This window comes from Anser brachyrhynchus, assembly GCF_964034855.1.
Source record: "Anser brachyrhynchus genome assembly, chromosome: 2".
In the NCBI taxonomy this organism is placed as follows: domain Eukaryota; kingdom Metazoa; phylum Chordata; class Aves; order Anseriformes; family Anatidae; genus Anser; species Anser brachyrhynchus.
In genome coordinates, this window is record NC_137695.1 from 140,054,475 (window position 1) to 140,078,205 (window position 23,731).

The 23,731-nt window shown below is 37.5% G+C and overlaps 1 protein-coding gene across 17 annotated transcripts in view; it reads right to left on the reverse strand.

Annotated features, from left to right (window-relative positions):
• Positions 1-6,153: 6,153 nt before the first annotated feature.
• The window catches only part of UBR5 (ubiquitin protein ligase E3 component n-recognin 5), an 83,861-nt gene continuing 66,283 nt past the window's right edge, over positions 6,154-23,731 (reverse strand). For 8 of the 17 annotated variants that reach the window (XM_080580621.1, XM_080580619.1, XM_080580622.1 and 5 more), the window contains 22 exons: positions 22,835-23,096; positions 22,200-22,464; positions 21,301-21,512; positions 20,744-20,974; positions 19,109-19,182; positions 18,313-18,485; positions 18,100-18,234; positions 17,356-17,576; positions 16,044-16,164; positions 15,854-15,952; positions 15,333-15,576; positions 14,655-14,766; positions 13,996-14,140; positions 13,564-13,694; positions 13,268-13,328; positions 12,756-12,931; positions 12,287-12,371; positions 10,778-10,933; positions 10,298-10,411; positions 9,059-9,203; positions 8,412-8,497; positions 6,154-7,311 (listed from right to left, as the gene is read on the reverse strand). In XM_080580621.1, the coding sequence (XP_080436747.1) occupies positions 7,099-7,311; positions 8,412-8,497; positions 9,059-9,203; positions 10,298-10,411; positions 10,778-10,933; positions 12,287-12,371; positions 12,756-12,931; positions 13,268-13,328; positions 13,564-13,694; positions 13,996-14,140; positions 14,655-14,766; positions 15,333-15,576; positions 15,854-15,952; positions 16,044-16,164; positions 17,356-17,576; positions 18,100-18,234; positions 18,313-18,485; positions 19,109-19,182; positions 20,744-20,974; positions 21,301-21,512; positions 22,200-22,464; positions 22,835-23,096 (3,461 nt within the window). In that variant the 3' untranslated portion in view covers positions 6,154-7,098. Of the gene's footprint in view, positions 7,312-8,411; positions 8,498-9,058; positions 9,204-10,297; positions 10,412-10,777; positions 10,934-12,286; positions 12,372-12,755; positions 12,932-13,267; positions 13,329-13,563; positions 13,695-13,995; positions 14,141-14,654; positions 14,767-15,332; positions 15,577-15,853; positions 15,953-16,043; positions 16,165-17,355; positions 17,577-18,099; positions 18,235-18,312; positions 18,486-19,108; positions 19,183-20,743; positions 20,975-21,300; positions 21,513-22,199; positions 22,469-22,834; positions 23,097-23,731 lie in introns of all 17 variants that reach the window. The other 9 variants (XM_080580618.1, XM_080580616.1, XM_080580617.1 and 6 more) reach the window with 4 other exon arrangements.

Below are 23,731 nucleotides of genomic sequence, written 5' to 3' on the forward strand. Positions count from 1 at the left end.
AAGCTAATACAGACCTCAGAATACCTTCCATTAACTATGTAATGGATGTAGGTGTAGTGCAAAGCTGCTTACCACCTGTAACACACTCCTGTCCCTTTCCCTGGACTTGCTTGCACTGGCCTGTGAGTGTAAGCAGGGCCTGTGGAAGTACTACGAACATGTTCCATCATTTATTGCAAATCACTTCTAGAAGCCGAAATTTCTGCAAGAGAGTAGCGGCTGGAGTTGGTTTCCTCTTCCTTCCCCAGGGCCAGGCTGGCCACAGTAGTTTCCTGTAGGCACACAGGTCATTCATCAAAACAACTGAATAGTGTGTAGGAGGAGGGGAAAAAAAAAAAGGCAGAAGAAGAAAAGCCCCACCTCATGCAGGAGGGCCTGGTTTCTCACAAAAGTTTGAGAGCAGAGACAAATATGAAAGCCAAACATCAAGAGAAGTTTATGAGCACCCAAGACATTCAACCAACATAAAACTAGCACTGAGCCACTCTGTAAAGGTAGAGAAACGCCAGGAGAGCAGGAGGGAGTCACTTGAGGAGGAGGACGACGATGACTTGGAGGTCTGATGTTCCTCAGCAGAGAAGTCACAGCCACGGCACCATCCCTGCTACTGCTGCCCAGTGTTCGAGTCCAAGCACCAGCCAAACCCACAGCCACAGAAAGGTACATACGTGCAGTTGAGCTTCAACTGATCTGTGTACCATTTTCAAGACAGTTAACCATACCTTTGTCAGTTTCTGTCATGATTGTTTTTTTAAAGCATCTGAGAAATTTCACAGCCACCACAGAGTAGCTGAGAACACATAACAAGCATGAGAAAATACAGTCTTATACTAACATCTGGTTACCTAACTACTGCTCTTTTTGAGTCAGACTTAAAAGTTTTATTCCCCAAACGTACCCACACGTTGCTTAATATACACGTTCAACAGTTCTGTTCTTCCACATACTGCGTGTCTTCGGGTTCCATTTCTTGGCCCAGAGCAAATAATTAGAGAAGGGCTAATTTAGAGCAAACCCAGCTGACCCATTAACACCGACAAATTACATTGGTGAGTACAACGCGGTGTGCTGATGGCCCAGGAACTCATGCATCCCTCTCAAAAAAACCTCAAACATACTGATCATACTATTTTATAACATCGACCTGCCTATAAGTCATCCTAGTCCTCTGCCCCTAACCTTGTCAGGTTATGGCTGCTACCTCAAAATTCCTCAAATGAAGGACTGACTGAGTATTTGAAAAAGTGTAAGAAATACCACAAATTCATGTAATTAACAATAGAAAGGACTTCAAGTATTTGAGGATAATTTCTTAAAGACACACAATCCCTTTTACACATACACAGTAAATGTCTATTTACATAGTGCCTGAAAATTACGATGTAGAGGGAAAAACACAGCAAAGGAAACATACCATCAAAGAGTGAAGGCTTAACAGAACCGCAGTTGGCTTTTCTTGCATCCCCACAAAAATGCCCCAGCTTCCATTAACTGTTTTATATAAAGTTAATTACATAATATACATGATACTGAAATATGGAAAAGCAATTGTGGAATTCTAAAATAGTTTACACAGAATAAACATATATGTGATATTTAGTATTATGCATGCTTGTGCAAGACTTAAAGATTACTGAAGTGTACTGCAGTGTCTTTCTTAAAACAAGCACCAAGGTGGATGGCAAAGATTTCTTCATCCTTTAGCTCCTAATTACTTGGCAGTACAGCAGCTGTCTTGTGCAATCTCAAGGTCGCTTACCTCTGCTTTCTCAGCATACAAGCCCTAGGATATTTATTTCTGTGTGGGGAGGGACTCTGATCCACAGACTTTCACATGCACTTTCTGAAAGTGCAGGGGCATTCCCCAGAGAGGCACAACACCAAACTCCAAGCCAGTCTGCCAGAATGGGTCCTCTCACAGGGTTGGTTGGCTGTGGCTTCACAAGAGCTCTAAATCGAACTGCAGTGACTGGGAGTGTGGCAGCAGCACAGGCACTTGGTATGCTGTTGGAGAGAGCCAGACCTGACCAGTCACTAGCGCAGCTTTTGATTCCCAAAGTTTGGTCTGTACAACAAGGTAATTTTGATCCGCTCTAAAAAAATCATCCAAAAAGAAAAAGCCTGTCCATGTTCTCCTTTGGAAGAACATGAATGAACAACCTGCAGGCTCGTGCTATATTTAGTTCTGAAGATAACAAAAAGGAAAAAAAGACGTAATCTACAGTAGCATGAATTACAACTTCTTGGGCAAAGTACTCTGTCATGGCAAGGTAAAAAAATTTACAAAGCCAGTCCCAAAAAATATATCAAGTAAGACATCCAAAATGTAGTCATCATCACAACTTCAACTATAACATCTCTTTCCTTCCTTCCCCTAACGATACTATTTATTTTGGGAATATCTAGCTGTCTTTTAAAAATGCTTTACAAAGATCAAATTTATATAAAGAATGCTATTTCAGGTAAATTGAAGAATTTTCATTTATAAATCAAAGCGAAATCAGCCTTTCCAGCTGAAAAACATTCACTGAATGAAAATCAATTCATGAATATTTTCAGTGTGTTCAGAATAAGTATTTTCTGAAAAGCTACCCTGAAAGTGCCTCCTTGCACAGTAACTCTAACACAGGTTGTGGCAACAACGCGTTTTCCAACAGGTTCACATGACTACAGTATTCAAACATACACTGTGTTGGCTGTTGTCATTGGTCAAAGGATACCAAAAAGTTTCCCTGTCACAGGAAAAAAAGTTCTGAAATGCTTGGTAGCATTACTACAATAGCAACCTGTGGTGACAAATGACAAAAAGCAAAAGCTTTGAATTAAGAAAGCCATGTACAAAGGGGAAAGTCTCAATTACAGGCTTGTGCTTCAAGCAAGACGTTAAGTCATCCTCTTGAAAAGGCAATTCCACAGAAAATCAAAACATCAAACTGTGCTTCTCAGTTCAGCAAACCTGCTCAGCAATAAAAACATCCGAACTGCTGCAAATTAAAACCATGACAGCAATTTCCAACTAGGAAAGGACCCAGCAACGTTCCTGAAGATGCTAAGAAGTCCTGATCGCACCACAATGTAAGTCAGCTTTAGAAGAGGCTTCGATTATGAATTGTCTCCTCTGCATCCTCTCCATAGGGAGCACATGTGAACTTCCAGCACTGGGTTCAAGACGTTCACTGAAGCTTTGGCAGGACCACTCGACATCCACGTTTCTATCTGCGCGTGGACATTCAGAGCTTGGGATAAACAAACACCACATACTGAAAGCCAGCTATTTAGGACTTCCAGTTATTTAAGACTTGTGGATTTTGCTATTTGATTGTGGCAGACCCGTTACTAAAAAGGATTAGACTGAAGAGTTCATAAAAAGGTCCAATTACACAGCTTAAAAAGGAAAGGGAAGCAAAGCAAGTAAGCCAGATACCTGTAGTTTGCCATATGAAGAGGAAGCTAGAGAAACAAGCGTCAATGAAGAGTACAAAGACAGAAAGGTTTAGCAGGGCATTTACAGAAATTCACACACAGAGACATGATCCATGGCTTATAAGGATGTTATATAAAAAGGGAGATAAGGGAACAGCAGATAAGCTTCCTCAGTGGGTACTATTACTAATTTACTGAACAATCTGTCACCCAGTGTTAAAAATGACAAAGCTGTGCTGGACAAGGCCTCCAAGAAGAGCACTGAGAGAAACAGAACTGCATCAGGAGAGGGGGTGGCGACTTGTCCACTTCTCCCACCCACACAACTGAAGTGAGCTGTCCCGTGCTCTGCTCTCTGTGCACTTCTGTCGATGCACACTGAAATAAACTTTTGAAAAGCGGTAAGTCTATATACAACTATGCACTTTTAAAAAGATAAATTTAGGTTAGGAGATTAAGAATATTGCATTTCTTACTCCTCCCTGCATGACTGTTGCTGTGCCAGATGGGGTTGCTTTTGATTTACAGATTTGCCAGTTCACTACTTTTTTTTTTTTTTTTACTGATTGTTACTTAATAAGCAAATAACTAACTTGCAGGAAAGAAAAGACACTCCCAAACCAAACAGATGGGAAAGAGCACTTGATAAGAAAAGTCTGTGCAGTTTTCCATTTCTGGTAAGCTAACAAAGCAAGCAATTTACCTTCTGGCTTGGATACAGTAAGCTGAAGCAACTGAAACCAATGCTGAGAACTAACCCTGAGAAGTTCGCACTAGGGCGTCAGCTCTCCCTAGCTTCAGGATAGGAACTAGCACGTTGGTGATAATGTTTTAGCAGTATCTATTCTTTATCTCCTATTTCAGCAGTTAAAAACAGCTAAGGATTTAGACTACAAAAAAACATTACAGAATTTTCCTTTAACTCGTTTCTCTATCACATCTTAAAAGTGAACTAACAGAAGGGCTTAAGTCAAAGGGAGATGAGGTGTATGATTTTAATAAACATTTTTCTTATTAAAATCTCGATATAGTTTAAATATACCGTACAGAGGAAAAAAGCTATTTATATACATTTCAAGTCAATGACCACAGCATAAATCATTCCTAGATCCCCTCTCCACTTCTGTCATCAGAAAGCCTCGTGTGTGTGTATATACGGTGAGCTACTGTGAGTTACCTGCATTATTTTTGTCTAGCTATACATTACAGGACTTAAAAAAAGGTTTAAGCTATATACAGAAATATATATACATATAACATATATTTATATGTTATACATACACATACACTTATATACATATACACACAATACATATATATATACACACAGTATTTTACATTTATATATGGCCTTTCATCCAAGGACCTTGGATACTTTTTAATACATCAAAGTCTCACAAAGCTTTGTGAGGGAGAGAGCTTTATTTTACACAGACTGTCGATTTGAGGCCTATCCTAAACAGGGTTTGTTTGTTTCTTTTTGTTGTTTGGTTGGTTTTGCCTTCTACTAACTTTACATATTTCCCTTAGAGGAGTTTTTGGTGATGAAAGTAATTACACCAGTAAGAAATCCGAGCATAAGGTGTATGATGCTTTGTACCTTTGAAACTGTTCTCCTTAGCACGACAGCAGCCATACAGTATGAATTATCTCTGTACTAACACACGTACACCTAGACTTGTGCACAGTACTGCCTTTTAAAACATATTTCAACTAGCACAGTAAAATCTTCAGGTAAGTTTAAAACCTAAGATACACTGAAGGTCGCAACAGAAAATCCAGAATATACTCCAATCCCCATGCATTGAAACTATCCTTTTCTAGGATGAGTCATTTAGGAAGCATTAATAAATGCAGAAATAATTCTGCATCTGTTTACTTGATTTATCTGCAGCTTAGCTACACAAGCCTGACACAGTCAACCCTGTCTAGAAAACAGTATTTTCTGTTCAATTTGGCAATTTGTGATCAGAATTTCTGATCTCAACTGTGCTTCATACCTGCAGCAACTAAATAAATGATGAAAACAGAGCCTCTTAAAAAATAATCTCAGTTATAGCTAACTTCTGGACATCCTCAACTAGCTGACACAAAGCACAAAGGAAAATCCAGCGGAACTCTAGCAGAGTTGAATTCCACTCAGATTTTAATGGAACCTTAGTTTAGCTCTCCCCAGCAAAAGGAAGAAAAAAATACTAACACTCATGGCATTGGAGAAGCAAGAAAAGGGGAGAACATCACCGCCACAGAAACCCTTAGCCTTCAATACTTCAGTCCACTAAGCTTTTAGAAATTTATGATACAGAAAAAAAAAGCAGCTCCTGCCTTTATGAATCGCTCCCTAACTCCAAAAAATCTCTCAAGCATTAGGGAAAACAAGTCCTATGCTACATTCAAAGACTGCCCTCCCCAAAAGCAACCACTTCAAAAGTGAAAATACAGTAGAACCCACTACAACACCGTTTCAAAATTTTATTCTAACCTAATAATCTTGATTTTTTTTTTCAGAACAAGCCACTTTCCCTTCAAACCAATTCTGTCAAAAGAAGGGGTTGCCTGGCCCATTTCGTTCAGGATTCTCTGCTAACTGTAAAATGCGGGCTGAATGCATGTCTTCTGCAGGTCAATTTTTCAGTTACAAAATTCAGATTTTTGATGAACTGTGTTTGGTGTATGCTGCCAGCTAAAGTATATATGGCTAAATAAATAAAAACTATTGTTTCTTCAGTATAACTTGGTATTTTGTCTGTAATTTCTTTATTAAAAAACTGTAACAAGATACTTAAAAAAAGGCTAGATACAAAAGAAGTTAAGCTGCTCACGAACATTAAAGTTTTCCAAAATGTATCTTCAATAATCATGATCTTATAAACATTTTACAGTTACCAGAAAGTGCCCAGGCTGAGTTTACATAGTTAGATAACGTAGTACAAGTGTCGGGTTAGAACTGGTAGTGGAACAATCTCCTGACTGTCTGTTCACTGAAACAGGGATACAAAAATGTTGATTGTGAACTATGAAATACTGTGCATTGGCCTCATCGTATGTACAAAAAAACACACTAAAGGTACAGATTACATGCAAAATATTAGTGATGGTATCTGATGTGCCAGAGTTCAATGCAACCAGAACAAAAATTGCAGTGAAAGTGGTTTCATAAGTGGACGATCCCAACTCTGGGATCTGAGCTGTCAGGAACTTTTTACAAGTTCAATATACATGATACACAACTGCAGCCAACCACAAATTAAACACAATAAAAAAGTTAAAATAAAACACAGAACATACTTAATTTTTTATTTCGAAATTCCCTACTCCCTCTATACAAGAACCTTTGCTGAAACACTTTCCACAAAGGCAGCAGTGAATTTTCAGAACATTTTACATATTTTCCCTCAGCAAAAAGATAAATCACAGTGTAAATTATATTGTTCTGCTGTCATCTTTGGCTGGGGTTAGGCCAAGGAGTTATTGACTAGCAAACTGTTGCGATCAGATATTGCCAGCGCTCCTTTTGCCTTTACGTTACAAATTTAGTACAGGAATGTTTGCATTTAAATCTTTAAAGTACCACCAGGGGTATGACAGCATTAACTTTCATAAACTTTTATAGACAAATGGAAAAATCTACAAAACTTAGCTAGTAATATTACACAGCAATACACACTTTATACTCTACACAAAACCAAAATTCTTGGTCTTAATGGCGAGTAACAATTTCTGTTTCAAAATCTGCTTAGAGGAATAGAGTGGGACATAAAGGCGAGAAATGCAAGTGTTTGCTGTAGGAAGATGTTGGTCATCTGGTGGTCTTATTGTGATTGATGGCATAGGCTGGAATCCCTCCTCACTGGCAGGCAACGATGGACTTGATGTCCAGAAGTAAACCTGAAAAAACAGGAGGTGGTATTTAAAATTGTGCTGGACAAGGCTAAAATTTACATTGCATACTGTCGTAGCATGGGTTGAAAAAAGAACGGCATGGTCATTTTGATCATACTGCCTTCCTTTCAGTATGTCAGCTATACTCTATGGTCATGCTAAATACTTCTGTAATAGCTTCCCTCATTTCGTTTTCTCAACTGCTCATTATTTTATATAAGTCTGTTAAAAACTGGTAGAAGTAGCACTCAAAATGATCCTGTATCAACAAATCCTCAGTAAATAAAATACCCCCAACTCCAACTGGGAAGATTTTAACTGCCATCAATATGAAACATACTAGAAAACTCTCCGAAGACAGTTAATGACGAAGGAACATAGTACTTGTACAGACAGCAAGGGAGAAAATTGTGTTTGTTTTCTCAAGTGTGAAACTTGCAGAGCAGTGTCACTACCAAAGCTTAATCACAGATATTCCTTAACAAAGGTGTTCTAGATTTTCTGCTTTCCAGATTAGTCCTCATTTCCTTCTAGCAAACTGTAAAGGAAAGATAGTACCTTAAGTGGTAGGAAGTTAAAAGCAAGTAGTTTTAAGAAGCTCCTGGACACGATTATAAGCAAGTCTTCCAAAGTGAAACAATCTTATTCTTTCATGCCTCTCATCAGTTATTCCAAAAAGGCTTTGTGAAGGAGGAGACGGTATCATTACTGACATCTTACAGAGAGGATACAGGCATTGCCCTCAGGATACACAGAAGTTAAGAGAATAGCTGATCCAGGAAAAGAAATCAATCTCAAAACCCTACTAGCCCACGACACAGTTGACTAACAACGGTTACTCAGCTTAAGAACTACTTTGCAGAGACTAAGCACGCTTCTACATTTGTGAATATGGGCAAGGACACACCACATCTACTTCCAGCAGCAAGGTCTAGGATTCACACCTAATGTTTCCAGAAATGAAAGTCTACCCGATCCCTACTACTCTGCTCTGCAACCTTACTTTCACACACAAAGTCTTTGTAGGTACACATACTGAAAAACAGTAATGATGCAAAACTGAGACCAGTTGTCTTGCATATTTTCACCGAGAACAGACAACTTACCAGATCTTGTCTTTCTGTCATACTCATCTTCTCAACTATGGACCAAAACCAACGCTTGAACTGCAAAAGCTTCTCAGCATTTTCTCCTATGGAAAATAAATAAAAAAATTACACGCAATTCAGTTAGTGCACCAAACCATAAATATTATGAGAGCTGTTTTACACCTACTGCAAGTTGGATCTCAGCTACAATCTGAGACTGGAGACAGGCTAATTTCAAAACCAATACACATACTTTTGAATGTAAAGTCTAGTTCTGACATACCTCAGTATATTTCCCACACCTTTCCACCTGAAAAGCCCAATGAAAGCTCAACAGTTTTAAAATTATTAAAGAAATACTAGACTGCATACATCACATTTGTAGTTCTAACGTTAGGTCAGAACTTCCAGAGGGAAAGACACGCTACCAGTAACATAATCCTTTCCTTTAATGCCAAGTGACAGCAAAGTTAAAAAACACCCCCCCACCCCAACTGAAGGTAAATTTTTTACAAGGTATGTAATGAACGCAGTAGGAATTATTATGATTTTCAGTGACTTATTAACTGATGTCAAATTTGAAGAGGTACTTTAAGCTTAATGCTAGTAATTTCACATGTATTTACTCTACAACTCTGTTTCTGAATGAATAAATTGTTTCATACCTGACTCATCATTGAAAGAAGTAAAGCTGATTAGCATTTGCACGTTTACTTCACCACAGCCATTTACCAGAAGTCTGAAATCTTCCGCTGTCAAGTCTTCTAATGAATTCTTTGGAAGCACATCCAGTAGACCCTTCCTCATTGCCTTAAGTGAAAGCCACAAGATTCACATTACAGTCATATCACTTACTGAGAAGTTCCATGCAAAATCCCCTACCAACTCAAAATTCATTATTCTATTAGCTGTTCTTTTCTTTCAAAGCTTTCCCACCTGAGATGCAATTTTCTGAACCAAAGAACTGCACCAGCACGTTAAGCAGCAGAGCAGTACTACCAAGTATTGCAAAACCAGGAATGCTTTGAACTAATGTTTCACCAGCTGCAGGAGCAGAAGCATCTGCACTCTGTTACTGAGAAGTTCACATATTTTGCTGAGCTATGAGTTACAAAAAACGATTATCACATCTTACGTTCACTTTGCTTCCTCAGGCACTTATATGGCAATTCTGCTTTAAAACTGTAATACATGTGTATACACAGGTAGTATACACGTTTCATACAGATTATATCCTGTAAAGGTTAAAACTCAGTTTTCAAAATGGAAGAATTTGAATAAATTTGTTTCAGTAAATCCCCAAATGAATACAAGTGTTACAGTTTTCAACTCTTATAACAAAGTACTTATTAATTTATGCAGATATCGAGACCAAGAGAGTTCATTCCAGGAACACGTTCCTTTTGGAAAGATTTTGGCCCTAATCTGCACAGAAGTAATCTGGAGTCTGCTCACATCTCTCAGAACTGCAGCAGGAAGCCAGAGTCAGCAGAAATGACTAAGTTTAGATTTAGTATCATGACAGAGTATTTTAAGTATTGGACTTACATAAAACTACTTACGTAAATATATTACTCTTTCATTTTAAAAATGCTTCAAAAATTATTCAAACCCAATACAGTCAATTGTTAGGTTTCTTGCCAGACTTAACCAACGAAATCAAGTTTAAAAGGAATTGTCTTTCGTTCTAGTACTCAGTACTCTACTACTTGCTCAAAGTACTCAGTCTTCACAACACTGCAAAAAGAGCTATACAATTACAAAAAAACATTGTCTTTTTAATCAAGCTGTCAGACCTCAAAGAACCTGAGTAGCAATACCATAATGAGGAGAAGAATTAACTGACTGAAATCTTATGGATTATTACTTTGTTTTTTTAAAAGCACACTCCACCAAAAACTTACATGCAGAGGCTGTTCTGCTACCACCAACATTCGGTGTTCTGCATATTTCCGGACATATTCATAAACATTCTGAGGAGTGACTGGTATATTTACACCATTGGAAATAAGTTCAACCTATGGCAAAGTAACAAGGACAATTAAAGAAAAAATGAGATTATTACTACAACAGACATGGTATGCTGATCAGCGATTTACAGCTTAATATTCCTCTAAAGGAATACTACATACTACAATTACTACAGGGTAAAGCATTAGAGTTTCCCTAGGACTGACTCTACTATCCAGGCTTTACGGTATGCTCTACGCCACCTTCAAGGAAAAAATAAAAAGACACCACAGTCAATGTCTGAAGAGAATACTGTATTATCTAGAAAGGCTAGAACATTAGCTTTGGGACCTTAGAAGAGCCTGGATTACGCGTACATGGCAACATGAACAAGTCGTCAAATTCCTAACCTATAAAGACACATCCATCCTTACCTGCCCTCCACCCTCTTCCTTACACAGGTCTATTGCAAATGCTAAATCCATTGCTGCGAACACTGCATCAGCATCTGTACTCTGGGAAGCGAGGATAAGTTGCCGAAGGCTTTCATACATAACCGGATCAAAAAAAGCAAAGTCATGCCAGTTCACCTGTAAAAAAAAAAACACAGATATTTGAAACATACCTGTTTAAGAATATACTCAAAATCATGGTGACCTGTCCCTAATCTATGCACTACCATATAGCAGTGCGTGTACCACAACCCATAATAACCTATACAACAAAGCATACAGACCCTAGGAAATAACAGTAGTCAAACTCCCATTTTCAGCCTGCTGTTGAAGATGCATGAGAACGCTCAATTGAAGTGCATTACCAGAACAGAAGGACAGACCTGTAAAGCCTTTCCTGCTATTACAGGCATAGAGGTTAAAAAAGAAATGTAACAAGTTCTTGTGATTTTTTTTTTTTTAATTCTACATGTCACCTAAATCACTACAGATTGAAGCTGGAAACAATTTGCATCAGTGCTCCAAAATGCTGAAAGACTGTTCGCCACTTAAGCACGTACTGCTGCTATACATTTAAATGGCTGATGTCCTGGTAGCCACATATCACAGCTTCCAGCAATCAGAGTACCAACACCTACTTGGTTTTCTACAGTTCCTCACTTCCTTGTTCATTAGCAGGCTGGAGGGAAAGTCATCCATTATTTTCTAACTAAATTATTCTTTGATGCGTTCAACCATTTAACTGGACAGAATGTATGTTGAAAAAGAAAACCCTGAATGAAAGAATTCAAGGGAAATCTCTCTTGGAAGGAATCGGGATATCTGGAGACACATCTTTCTGCCACTAACCCTTTTCATGAAAGATTATACGTGTATTGGAAAACTGATAGTATGATTGGCATTGTCTTTAAAGAAAAGGCCAGCAATAACAAACCTTGGTTGCATCAGAAAGATGATGTTATGACCTTATGATGTTCTTAACTAATGCATGAAATGTGCAGCACATAACTGGTGTTCATTCAGGGGTGAAAAAAGGGTATTTTTGCCAAAAGTTTAGGTAACTAGTGCTCTGAATCAATTTATGCCTGCACGAGACAAAACTTAATTATAATTAAATTCAATGAGTTCTATCAAATATCAAGAAAAACGGTTTTGGGTAAGCTGAGATGCTGCTGTCTGGTACTAACACCACTCCTTTGAGTCTTTTGAGTCTTCAGTCTCAGAAAGGGGAAAAAAAGGAGACAGTATGCTGTTTCTGCAGGGAATCAAAGGCTAACCTAATGTAAATCTTTCCATCTTATTTAAATACCTTCTAATAGCTTTACTCATTTCACAATCTAAAATGAAAACCTTAAATTCAATTTAAAAGCATCCTAGCATCTTTACAGTTACCAACTCGACAAGTCAATGCACAACACGTGGGAAAAAGCAGTTATAAAGATGAGATTTTATGTAATTAAAGCAAATTCAAATTTCTATGATCAAACTTACCTTTCTGCCAAGAAGAACTTTGATTACATGTCTATTTAACGTGATAGGACAGAGTTCATTCTGCAATAAGCACAATCCCAGGATTCTGAAAATACAAATTTGATTTTTGTTTTGGTATGACATATTACTTTGGGGATTTTTCAGTAAATTTGCACTAAAAAAGTAAAAATACTCTAAGAATCAAGCTTTCCAGCTCTTTCAGTCCACAGAAGAAAACTGCGGGCATATAATCATCTTAAAAATATAAATATAATTTCTGCAGTATAAAACTTTCAGATTGGAAAAAAAAATGTAACAGGAAGAGAAACCTCAAGGTGAAGCGTGCAATTTCTCCACTATTTAGCACCAGGTGCTAAATAGAGAGCACAAAGAATAAAGAGTTTTTGCAGCTTGCATCATTGGTACCCTTCCTTGGTATTTCATATACTCAGTTTATATTTTTTTTCAGACTAGTACGTTAATCACATACCTGCCGATGTTTCTGAAACAGTTCAGCCTTGCTTCTGTGTTTTTACCAGGTCTTGGTGTATAAAACCCTCGTTTTCCAGGCTGGTAGAAAAGTGGTGCGTTATCATCCCCATCATCTGTATCATCTAATTCCATATCCACTACGCTGCGGCTGGAACCATGTCGCTTTCTATTTTCCTGTTTTGAAAGTCAGAACAGTAATTAAGAAATCTATTTCTAGCTACCAACCCGCATCACCAAACTCTGCTACTACAGCCAAGGATTCAAGTTTCATTGGTTAAGAAGCCCAATGACATTTCCGACTGGTAACGTTTTATACTTTTGAGTGATTAGTGCTTAATCTTTTCAAAGGAAAAAAAATAAGAACATCTTTACTCAGACAAAAAGATAACTGCACAAGATAATTAAGCAGAACTTTGTCTTGCAAGATAAGAGAAGGCTCCATTTTAGGTTCCTAATTAACTGATATAACTGGATCTCCAGTAAATTTCTAATTGTGCACCAATACGTTACCTGCACTTTATCTGAAGAGTCTAGCAATCCAAGATCCAGTATACTGTCAGCACCATTCTCCCTTAACAGGGAAAAAAACAAAGGCAAATTAAAATTTAGTTTCACAATAAGGAATGGTCATATTCTGACATGAGACAGATTTGATTAAACCAAGGTCAACAAGTCACTTGCCCAAAGAAAAATGTCTAGAAGAAAGCAAGAAGCAAGCTAGATGCATTGGAGTTAGATGTAGCACAGTACAAGTGCCTCGGCCACAAAATCAGTTTTCATCTTGTACAGAATCTTTGGTACTTTACCTGCCATGTGCAATAATGAGTTCCATAGCTTCATCAACTCTTGCTCTAAGGGAGTCTTCACTTGCTAGTAAGAGAAGCAGCTGAGCAGGAGACAATTCCAGCAACATTCCTGTGATTTTACTTGCAAATGCCTGGGGATACAGAATGACATGTCTTACATCCTCCTCCAGTTCTCTCATTTTCAAATACAGTTTTATGAAAGTTTCAGTATTTTAAATATAGAATGCATTGCAAGATACCTCATAGGCTAAATGATAAATTATAGAAACAAAAACTGAAAAATATCTTGAAGAATATAAGCGTGGGCATACATGTTAAAATATTTTCAGGCAAGTTAAACAATAATGGACAGGGAATTTTATTTTTTTTTAAATGAAAATATGCCAAGAACATTTAACATATCATGTAATGTACTAGACAGATAAGACTTACCGGTTGCATTGCTTGCACTCGAGGGTAGAGCCTTTCTCCAAGGGCTTGCCTATGTGCCGGAAGAGGATCAGGGTCATCACTAGGATTTCCTTCTGATGCTGGTCTAAAAGGCCGTGTGTCAATGGAAAGTTGCCTTCTAAAGTCCCTTAAAAAAAGTTAGAGCAGTTTGTACTAATTTCAGAGGAAATTTGCAAAATTCTTCTGGAACAGTATAATTGGAACAAGGATTCAAAACAGCATTAGCTTTTATGCTACAAGAGGAGTTATTTCTCATAACTGCTTAGAGGGAACGATTCAGAATGATTCAAAAGTGAGCCAGCGATTTTAATACTACCAGTATTTTAAATAACGCAGTCAGGCATGCCACCAATGGCAATGCTGTTTCCAAACCACCTCACAAACTGATGCTAAAACAGAAGTTGTTATTGTTTTAGCAAGAGAGATTTATGGCATACTGTTGAGACAATCTATCAATGGTAAAACAATTTTTAAAGAATTGAAGTATATACTGAATTTCAAGAAGTTACCTCATAAATTGCTCCCAAAAGTGAAAAAGACAGTCGCCTTAAATGTAAGTAGAATTATCTTTCCTGAAGATAACCAAGGCAATCATTCTATCTGACAAACCAGCTCCAACAAATAAAAAATGTATCACTTACCTATCCCTATCTCTCCGAGAACCAGCCCGTAAGCCACTACTTCTCCGCATTTCTCTCTCTCGCTCCCTTTCCCGATCTCTCTCCCCCCTATTTCGCAATCTCTGCATCAGACCTAAAGGAGGAGAAAGACTCATAACCATGAACATCTTTACACTTCTCTCTCCAACAGCAGTTTCAGTGTAAGGAGGACACAATTTTGGAAGACAGCTTGGAAGACGTCAATAAGACAGAACCACTTCCCTTAAAGTAGCGATCTGAGTTCAACCAAGCTTAAGAAAGGCTTAAGAAAGGAACCTGTAGTGTTTGTACCAACTTACAAATGCAAAAATATTTCTAAAATTTATATACAGTTTCAAAAAAACATTTAAAATTATTTGTGACATGCCAGATGGAGCAGTCACATTAAACACATGCACTTACTGCCTAAAATCTTGACAGTAATTACCTACTGGAGAGACAGATGCTCAAAAAAACCTAAGAGCTTTCGAAACAAGAGTTTGTTTTAAGAAAAAACACCACAATTTCCTTGCCTCAGAGAACTAACATACACAATTTTCAAAGTTCCCATGCTGACTTAGCAATAAAAATCTCCGAAGTGAGACAAGAGCAATATTTTAATGCAAAATAAATCCACTTTTATAAATATTATCTGGAGATTAACTGCTGCACATCACTTACTTGTATGGGTACCCTTGTTGGCATTCTGAATACAATCTAGATTTGGCAGTTTCTCATTTGACAGAAAAGCCTGTGCAATGGCAGTGTAAAAGCTTCGTGCTACACCGCTGCCTTCTCCTGGCTCATCCTTAAAAGTAACTTTTACTCTGTGTACAGCCATTGGGGTGGTAGCACACCTGCGACCAAAATGATTGTTGAGCTGCCTCATGGTCTGCTGAATTAGAAGGTCTCTGTCTCGATCAACCTATTAAAAACACAAAAAAGTTTGTTCTTTATTGATCATGATACCAACAGAATTTCAGCTTCACAAGAAACTTTCTGGACACTTCTGCAAGGGCTCAGAAAATGCCCGTTAGGCTATGATAAAACTACACGATAATCACAGCACAGCAGACAACAGTAAGGTTTAAGACATTGGCTTGCAGACTCTGAAATACAGCTTCTCCTATCAAGTTACTGCAATGTTTGATAGTTCAGCTTTTAATTAAGATAAATTTGGAAGAAAAACTAACATTTTTTACCTCCAAGGTTAAATCTCTGGATTGCTGGTTTCTAAGTTTTTCCATCTCCCGGCGGAATTTTGATTCCTTTACTTCAAAGCCACCTAATTCAGTAAGGATCTTAAAATAAAAAAAAAGAAAAAAAATCAGAATAAGGGAGGTTCATAGTTTAGGTGGGAAAGGAATTGTCCTTAAACTAGAAAATACATACCGAGCCAGGCTCTGCTCCAACATCTTCCATGAATACTCTACCAAACAACTCTAAAGAAAGGCGCCAACGTCCCAGCAACATGTCGTGAGATATAACCATGCCCATGAAGCTACACTGTGGCCTGAGAGAAGGAGAATAAAAAAATAACTTCAGACATATTTGGCATAGTTCTACTTTTACCTACCCTCTTGCCTCCAAATAAGTTATTTCTAAACAACTTGACTATGCAGGACATCACTGTACTCTAGAGTTAGGTGTAGAGGTCAAATGACCTTGTTAATTACTTGATTATAAGTCAAGCAAGACATTAGTTAAAATATTCCATGGGTCACTGACAAACATAGATAAAAACCAATACACTTTAAATAACAAAACCTGGAAACTACAGCAAGAAAACCAGATTATAAATTCTCTTGAGATGTCTACGATTTCCAGCTACTATGCAGTGTTAACAAATACCACTTGGCTTAATATATAAGGGATTCTATACACTGACCTCACTCTTATAATGCCCTAGAGTCTGGCCAATTAAAAATGGCTTTTGCCTAATGAGCTAATCAGTTATTTAGTATATGAAGTATACTAAGTATTAGTATATGAAGGAACTAATAATTTGGTTTGCATTTGGAATGGTCACAGAACAATGAGTAGGAAACTTGGCATCTATTGCAGTGGAGGAAAAAGCCTTCAAAATAAATAAAATGGGAACACCTACCAGTGTCCCCCAAAACTAAGTCCTCAGATATAACCTGCAAGTAATTGATATCAATCCTATTACACAACAACTCTCTACAGTAAGTCTGTGGACAAAACCCACGATGGAATACTAATAAGAAAAAATATACACATTAAACTGCTCAGTTTCAGCTGAAACACAAGTCTTGCTTCCACAGAGTAATTACTCCAAAAACGTGCAACTTCACTGCTCTGTGGAATTCACTGTTACAGGGCTGCCTTCAATTAGACATTTATTAAAAATAAAAGCTCTAACTCAAAGCAAGGGCCGTTCAATCTCTAACTGCATAAAATGTGGTCAGTATCACATGACACAGATGGCAAGCTGTTAACTCCTATTTTTAACTTAGTTACCTAAGAAGTCATAGCATGTCTGCAGAAAGAAGTTAGGTAAAGGATTTTTACTAGCTTGCACAGACTTCAAGACTGATCAACTGTTCATTTTAAAAGCTACTGAATACAAACAACACTTTCCAACTAAATAAAGCTACCCATCTTAAAAAAGATGTTTTAGAGTCCCAAATATCCTTTTATCAGTTCAGTAATATTTCATACAGTAATTTTAAAATCCAGCTACCTGAAAGATGTGAGAGGCGGCCCTTCACTTTCTGTCAGTCCTATCTCTGCCAACAAGCTGCTTTTCAGTTGTGCTGCAAGATCATGAGCTGAAGGCCCTGGCTTTGAGCTCTCAGATTCTTCTGTAGGCACATTTTGTTCCTCCCCTTCTTTCTTTTGTCGATTTTGCATGCTCATAACATTTTTTAGGTTGGCTGCATAAGACATTTTAGTTGGAAGAACCTAAATGAGGAAAAGTAAAACTTAATTACAGATTAGTCAAAGCAGACTAGAAGGCTTTCTCAGGATATATGTGACTTCTAAACCACAAAAAAATGAGTACTATAATTGCCCTGATAAACACAATCTCAATGGCTTCAGCAAACAGGAAAAACAGTTTTCCAGTTTTGTATTTGTATTTCATACACTTGACTTGCCTACAGACCAAACATTAAATGACAAATCTACTGTGCACGGTAATATTTCTTATCACGATTGTACAATTTGTATTTCAAAATTAACTCAGATTGTATAGCAGACTTCAAAAATATTACCTGAAATATGCTATGTTAGTAACCATAAAAATTCCTACATTTAAAGATTTAATAAAAATTAAAAATTAAAGTTTTTGCATTTACTGGGCTTTTGAATTATTTGTTAAAAGCTACTTAAAATTTTCTGTGAAAAATTAAAGTGTCTTTTAAGGAATGAAGGTACTAGCTTAAATTATCCCCATTGTATAAAGTAATCAAACTTTTAAATCTACCTCAAGGCAGTTTCTATCCACTGTAACTTCCATCAAGCATTTCCCGCTGTTGGCAGAAGATGAATACAGACCCTGGCTTGGTCGGCCAAAGAGATCTTCTTTGCGAGCATTGGGCTGAAAATTAACAAAAGCATTCTGGGTAAATAATATACTTCAGTTAGAAATGAAAAGGTAAACTGCAATTGTCTTTCAGAACACCATCTCTGGTGTCACCTGTAATAGATGGGGCTGGTCTGCCAGGGGGATGGCTTCTGCCAGAGGAACCTCAAAAGGATTGGGTGGAATGCAGCCAAGGAACGTCATAGAGTCTGATCGTCTGAAAAATGGATGGTTTTGGCCAGTCTCTGCTGGGAGGGAGTCGTCATCTTTGTCGTTGAGTGTAGCACCTAAATATCAGAGAAGATTTCACTTCAATTTTGAGTTATAAAAGCTAAAGATTTAAATTATCAACAGTTATTAAGCTCCTCTCTTATCTATCCGACTGAAGGAACAGGAATGCACACCACCTCTCTACAAATTTATCAGCTCTCCAGGATGCTTCTTCAAACCCTCTATTTTTATTAAGTTGTTTAGTTGTCACTTTTATTCTTTTTACTGTAGCAGGTTTTAATGAATGTACATTGCTGTACTATATACACTTCATACAGAGTACACATTCTATCATTTTCAGCAGTATCTTCAACAGATTGAAACAATCACAGTTTAGCTCAGATTTAAATTTTAAATTCTGCCATTGTGCAGAACAATAAGGGCACAAACTCTGCAGGTTAGAGAGAGAGTAGATAAAAAGAGGGCCCCAAAATGAGAACAAGGAATGGCAAAAGAAATCTGGTAAAATAATAATGGTATGAAAGTCTTTCAAAGCTAGACTTTAGTAAGGACATCTTTCCATTGTCTTAACATATGCAAATAGCAAACACTTATTCAAAGCCTCAGCTAGCTAATAGGAAAAAAACACTGTGAAAGTATTGTGATTTAACATATGATAGAAGTGTTTCTGTATACAAACTTTGATTGGTATCATCATCATTTTCATGTTCTGAATCTTCATTGTCAAGACCCAGCTCCAAAAGTTCACGAGTTCTGAAAGAAAGAAACAAGCATTTACAACTGTTGCAGTCAAAAATCAACACTATAATCAGTAAATATACTCGCAAGCTTTACATCCTAAGAACTCTAAAGTCACTGGTGAACAAGTAGGTATTTTCCATTGGGAGGTGGTATTCAAAGCTGTAGAGTACCTCTCATTACATAGTCACAACACTGCTCAGGCAGTTACCCCTAAATGCATTTGGCCACCTACCAAGTTTGATCAAAGCTTAACTCAGCGATAGGTGCATTTGTTTTTAAAGACCACATCAGTGTCAAAAAGTCTTGGAACCCTGCATTAGGGGAAGAATTATATAACTGAATACTATTCTAGAATTCACTTGTGTAGAATACGCTTGGTCCTATAATTTCAAATGACACATTTCAAAATGTAAGCCTGAGTTATGTATTAGAGAAGTAGATTTCACTGTATTATAATAAGTATCAAGAACTTTGATTAGTTTTTATTTGTGGCAGTGTGTGCCAAATATGTTCTGGAATTAGATGAAACCAATAAAAACATTTCATGCAGGCTACTAAAATGTCATCTAACTGAAGCAAGGGACTTTATTCGAATTTGAACCACTCACTTTTAAATGAAGAAGTCTAAGCATTCATAGCTTAAGCATTTCATGAGAACTTAGCAATTCTTTGGTGAACAGTTATTTGACAGATTTCAGTACATGAATTTTTGGGGGACAAAGTAGATTCCAGAAGTATGTTACTGCCTGGAAAAGGTTTCAAGCCACAGCTTCAACTACTCAACTCAGTCTGCATCAAAACTTGGATGAGTTACTGCATTAAACCAACACTACTTCTGAGGAAACTACTGTTTCTAGCAATAACCTCTGGTATACATTCTGAGGTTCTAACAGACCTTACATTACCAGATACATTGAGCCTAACATCTGAACTAAAGCAGCAGTCCAGTATATCTTAAATATTGATACCTCATATTTTACAGTTGCTGAATTTGTAGAGAAAATGAACAGTTTGCTGTGTTCGACCCATGACATTGAAAATTAGGGGCAGGGATAAGCAAAGACTTGCATTTATCTAACTGTTGACTATGACTACTCAGGTACATCACCTCCAGACTTAGTAAGTAGAAGAAATAGCGTAGACTACCAACACATGGATATGCATATGATCATTAATCACCACTTCAAATCAAATCATTCTAAAAAAAAAAATCTTTTCTTAGAAGGAAAGAAATGCAGGCATACCTTGTAAAATGCTATTGTTGAAGCAACATACCAGAAAATGTCAGTAAGTTGAAAAGCTATCAATTTCCCTACCGTGCTTTAGGTAATCAGGTTAAGACTTAAGTACCCCAACCAAATGGAAAAAAAAATGAACTACTGTGCTCACCATACCATATTTTTAAGTTTTCTCTTATGCCATTTTTAACATGTTTAACAGATTTCTAACTTAGTCATTATCATATTAAACGTGAGGAGCAGACTGCTTTTTTCAGCTGATAACTAGTCTTTAGTACATCTGTTAGGGGTATTGCCATGCAGTGAAGTTTTTGGTTCTGAGTCAGACTCAATACCTTTTCCGTTCCAGCTGAGGAGTATCCAATGTCGTCTGTTGATTCATCGCCTTAATCCAATAAATAAGCGCTTGAAAAACATATGCTACATGCTTTAGTGAACAGACATCTAGAACAGGAAGGACATCTGAGTGTTCATCATTGTGCGAACGCATCAAAGACAGTGCGTAGTTCAGGAAATCACCACGTGCTGACATCATTCCCTGACGAGCACTGAGTAGAGTAGCACGTCTAGTGAAAGAAAATAATTGAATACACAGAGATAAGGCATCCTTTACCATTAGTCTCTACACTTGAAATATAGATATGAAATACAAAACAGTGGGATAGTAAGAGCAATGACCATGATTTCACATTTCCCTGTGTATACTCACCTCAGGTGCAATATATTACAGAGAGGTAATACCTGAGATAAAACTACTACATCAGAATAAACCAAGTAGTAACAACAACACAGGAAGCCACCTTAAATCAAAACAATAACTATGCTGCTGCATTACAAAATTAAACTAAACTAGTACTTCATATCCCATGCAATAATCAAACTATTTCCATACCTTCTTCCCTCGAGTGTTCTTAAGCTAGCTTCCTCACGAGCTGTCATCCTTTCCCTTCTGGCTGAGTTCTGAGAAGCATGGAGAGGATGATTTGGATGCCCAGGATCACCAGCAGATGCTAATGCAGAACCGTAACGCAGCTGTGCTTCCGTAGAGTCCATGATACTAACCATCCAATTCCAAGTAGGAATAAGCTTTTCTTCTACATAATTCTACAGAAAATGAGATTTAATGAGTTTTGCAAACAACAGAAACAGATGATAGAATGCAATCTCAACACAAGCCTTCACCATTGCTTTTACAGTTACATATGATTTCCCACAAAGAGACTCTAAAATCCCACTCAAGAATGGCCAACGAACAACTTCTGAAAGCTTTATGGAGATAGCTGATTTACTGTAGTGGTGTGCAGCTCTCTTCACTTACCACCTTAGTGTTTCTGTAAAGCATCCTCACGATCCCTCCCTCATTTTTAGGTACCTCTTCTACTCCTCACCTTATGTCCACACTGCACCTCCCAGCTATACACATTTTGGTCTTGTTCTCAAATTTTTGGTAGCTTTAACAGCCCTCATCCCAATATGGTGTCCTCCATCCTTCACCACTTGCAACTTCAGCGAAAAGGACATAATTTTCTATGCAGATCTTAATTTTAACTGCATATAAAATTCCTCTTTTAGCTCAGTCTTTTCCTCACTTGGCTCCAACATTAGCTCTGTAGCCTGATTTCCTTGCCATTTGCTAACTCCACTGATTTGGTTCTTGATCCAACACCAGCCAGCTTTCTTCATTCTTTTCTATTCTGGTCTTTAAAAACCTCAACAATTTTATGATTCTACCTAAAAAAATCTGAATTATACTGAAATTATGTACATATACAAAGTTTTTTCTGTTCTTACCTGCAAGTTAACAGCATCTTGATAAGTCAGCTTCACTGCAGCTGGGATCTGAGAATACACTAAATGATTGTACTTGGGAATCAGACCCATTAGGTCAGATATCTGCCGTATCACTATACTGTATGCTCTTGCTAAACTGCTTGCAGATGTTAAATAGCTGCTTGCATTGCTGGCTTCAAGTGCTGCAGCTGCTGCTGCAGCGCTCGTACTGATGGTACCACTCCGACGTAGGTTGGATGGATCGATGTAAATCAAGCCCGCTGAACTTGCTAAATATAAAAGTATGACATTAATGAATTTAAGCTTTGCTATGCATTTTATGTATTGACAGATATCATGAACATTTCTAGTAAAAACCCTTCTAAATATTACTGACATCACATCTATAGCAAGTAAAAAGTTACTACCTAGAAAAAACATGACTAGCTACTGCAAGCATATTCATACCATTTTAAGAACTAGACTGGATCCTTCCGTTTGTTAAACTCAAAAGCAGTACTAGAACAGTCAAGGTATGTCATTGCTGTCTTTCTAGACCAAATATGTAACATTTCGTCCTTAAGAGAACAAATGAAAACAGTGGAAGGAGCAAAGCCACAAGTTAATTGACTTTCATGAATGCATTTTACTCAGACTTGCCTGCTGGGGCTGATGTACTAGAAGGAGCAGTGCTAGTAGTTCTCTGGTTTTGGGTATTGCGTACAGCCCACTGCATAGAACGAGGAGCTTGGGCAGCACCATTGGCGTGGGAGCTATTTGTGGTTCGCTCCAGAGGCTCATCAAGCATAAAGGTCTCCTGTTCTATGTCATCGCTCTGACTGCTGCTGCTATCCGAGTCACTAGAATCATTTGATTGAGAGTCATCTTCAGAAAAAAATGCTGGTACACTGCTAGCTCCTATTAAAAAAAATAAGCAATAAACAGTAATTGACAATTGCAGTCATAAGCATGCATAGATATATCATACAACTGTTGTAAAAACGTTTTCCTTAAGAAGAAATTACACGTTATAAAAACATTCATGTACCACTACCACAAATTTTCAGTAAATTATCCTTATGACATACTGCAAGTTTTCCAAAACCAGTTTCACAAAAAAAAAAAAAAGCACTAAGATTATTTGCATTTCAAAAGACAAATGAAGAAATAATCTGATTTTTAAAATGTTCACTGATTCTGCCCTGTCAGTAAGCTCTAAAAACTGGGCTTCCAGACTGGACGGTAGAGCAGTTACTTTCAAAAAGCCTTTAAATGATTGTTCAGGTGTCAAATTTTGCTTTAAACCATAGCTAACTTCTGCACTAAAAACGAGTGAAAATATTTCACTGCACTTCACGGGAGTGATAGGTAATCTTCAGCTAACACATGCAGAAGCCTGTAAGAGCAGAGAAGATGGCTCTCACTTTAGCACACCTTCTGCAAAAAAATCTGCATAGTTCCTTCTAATTATAGGCAAAGGAAAAACAGGAAATACTGGAAGACGGAGGTGTGAGGGAAGAAGCTGGTTGAAGAAGAAAAAGAAAAGGAAAAGT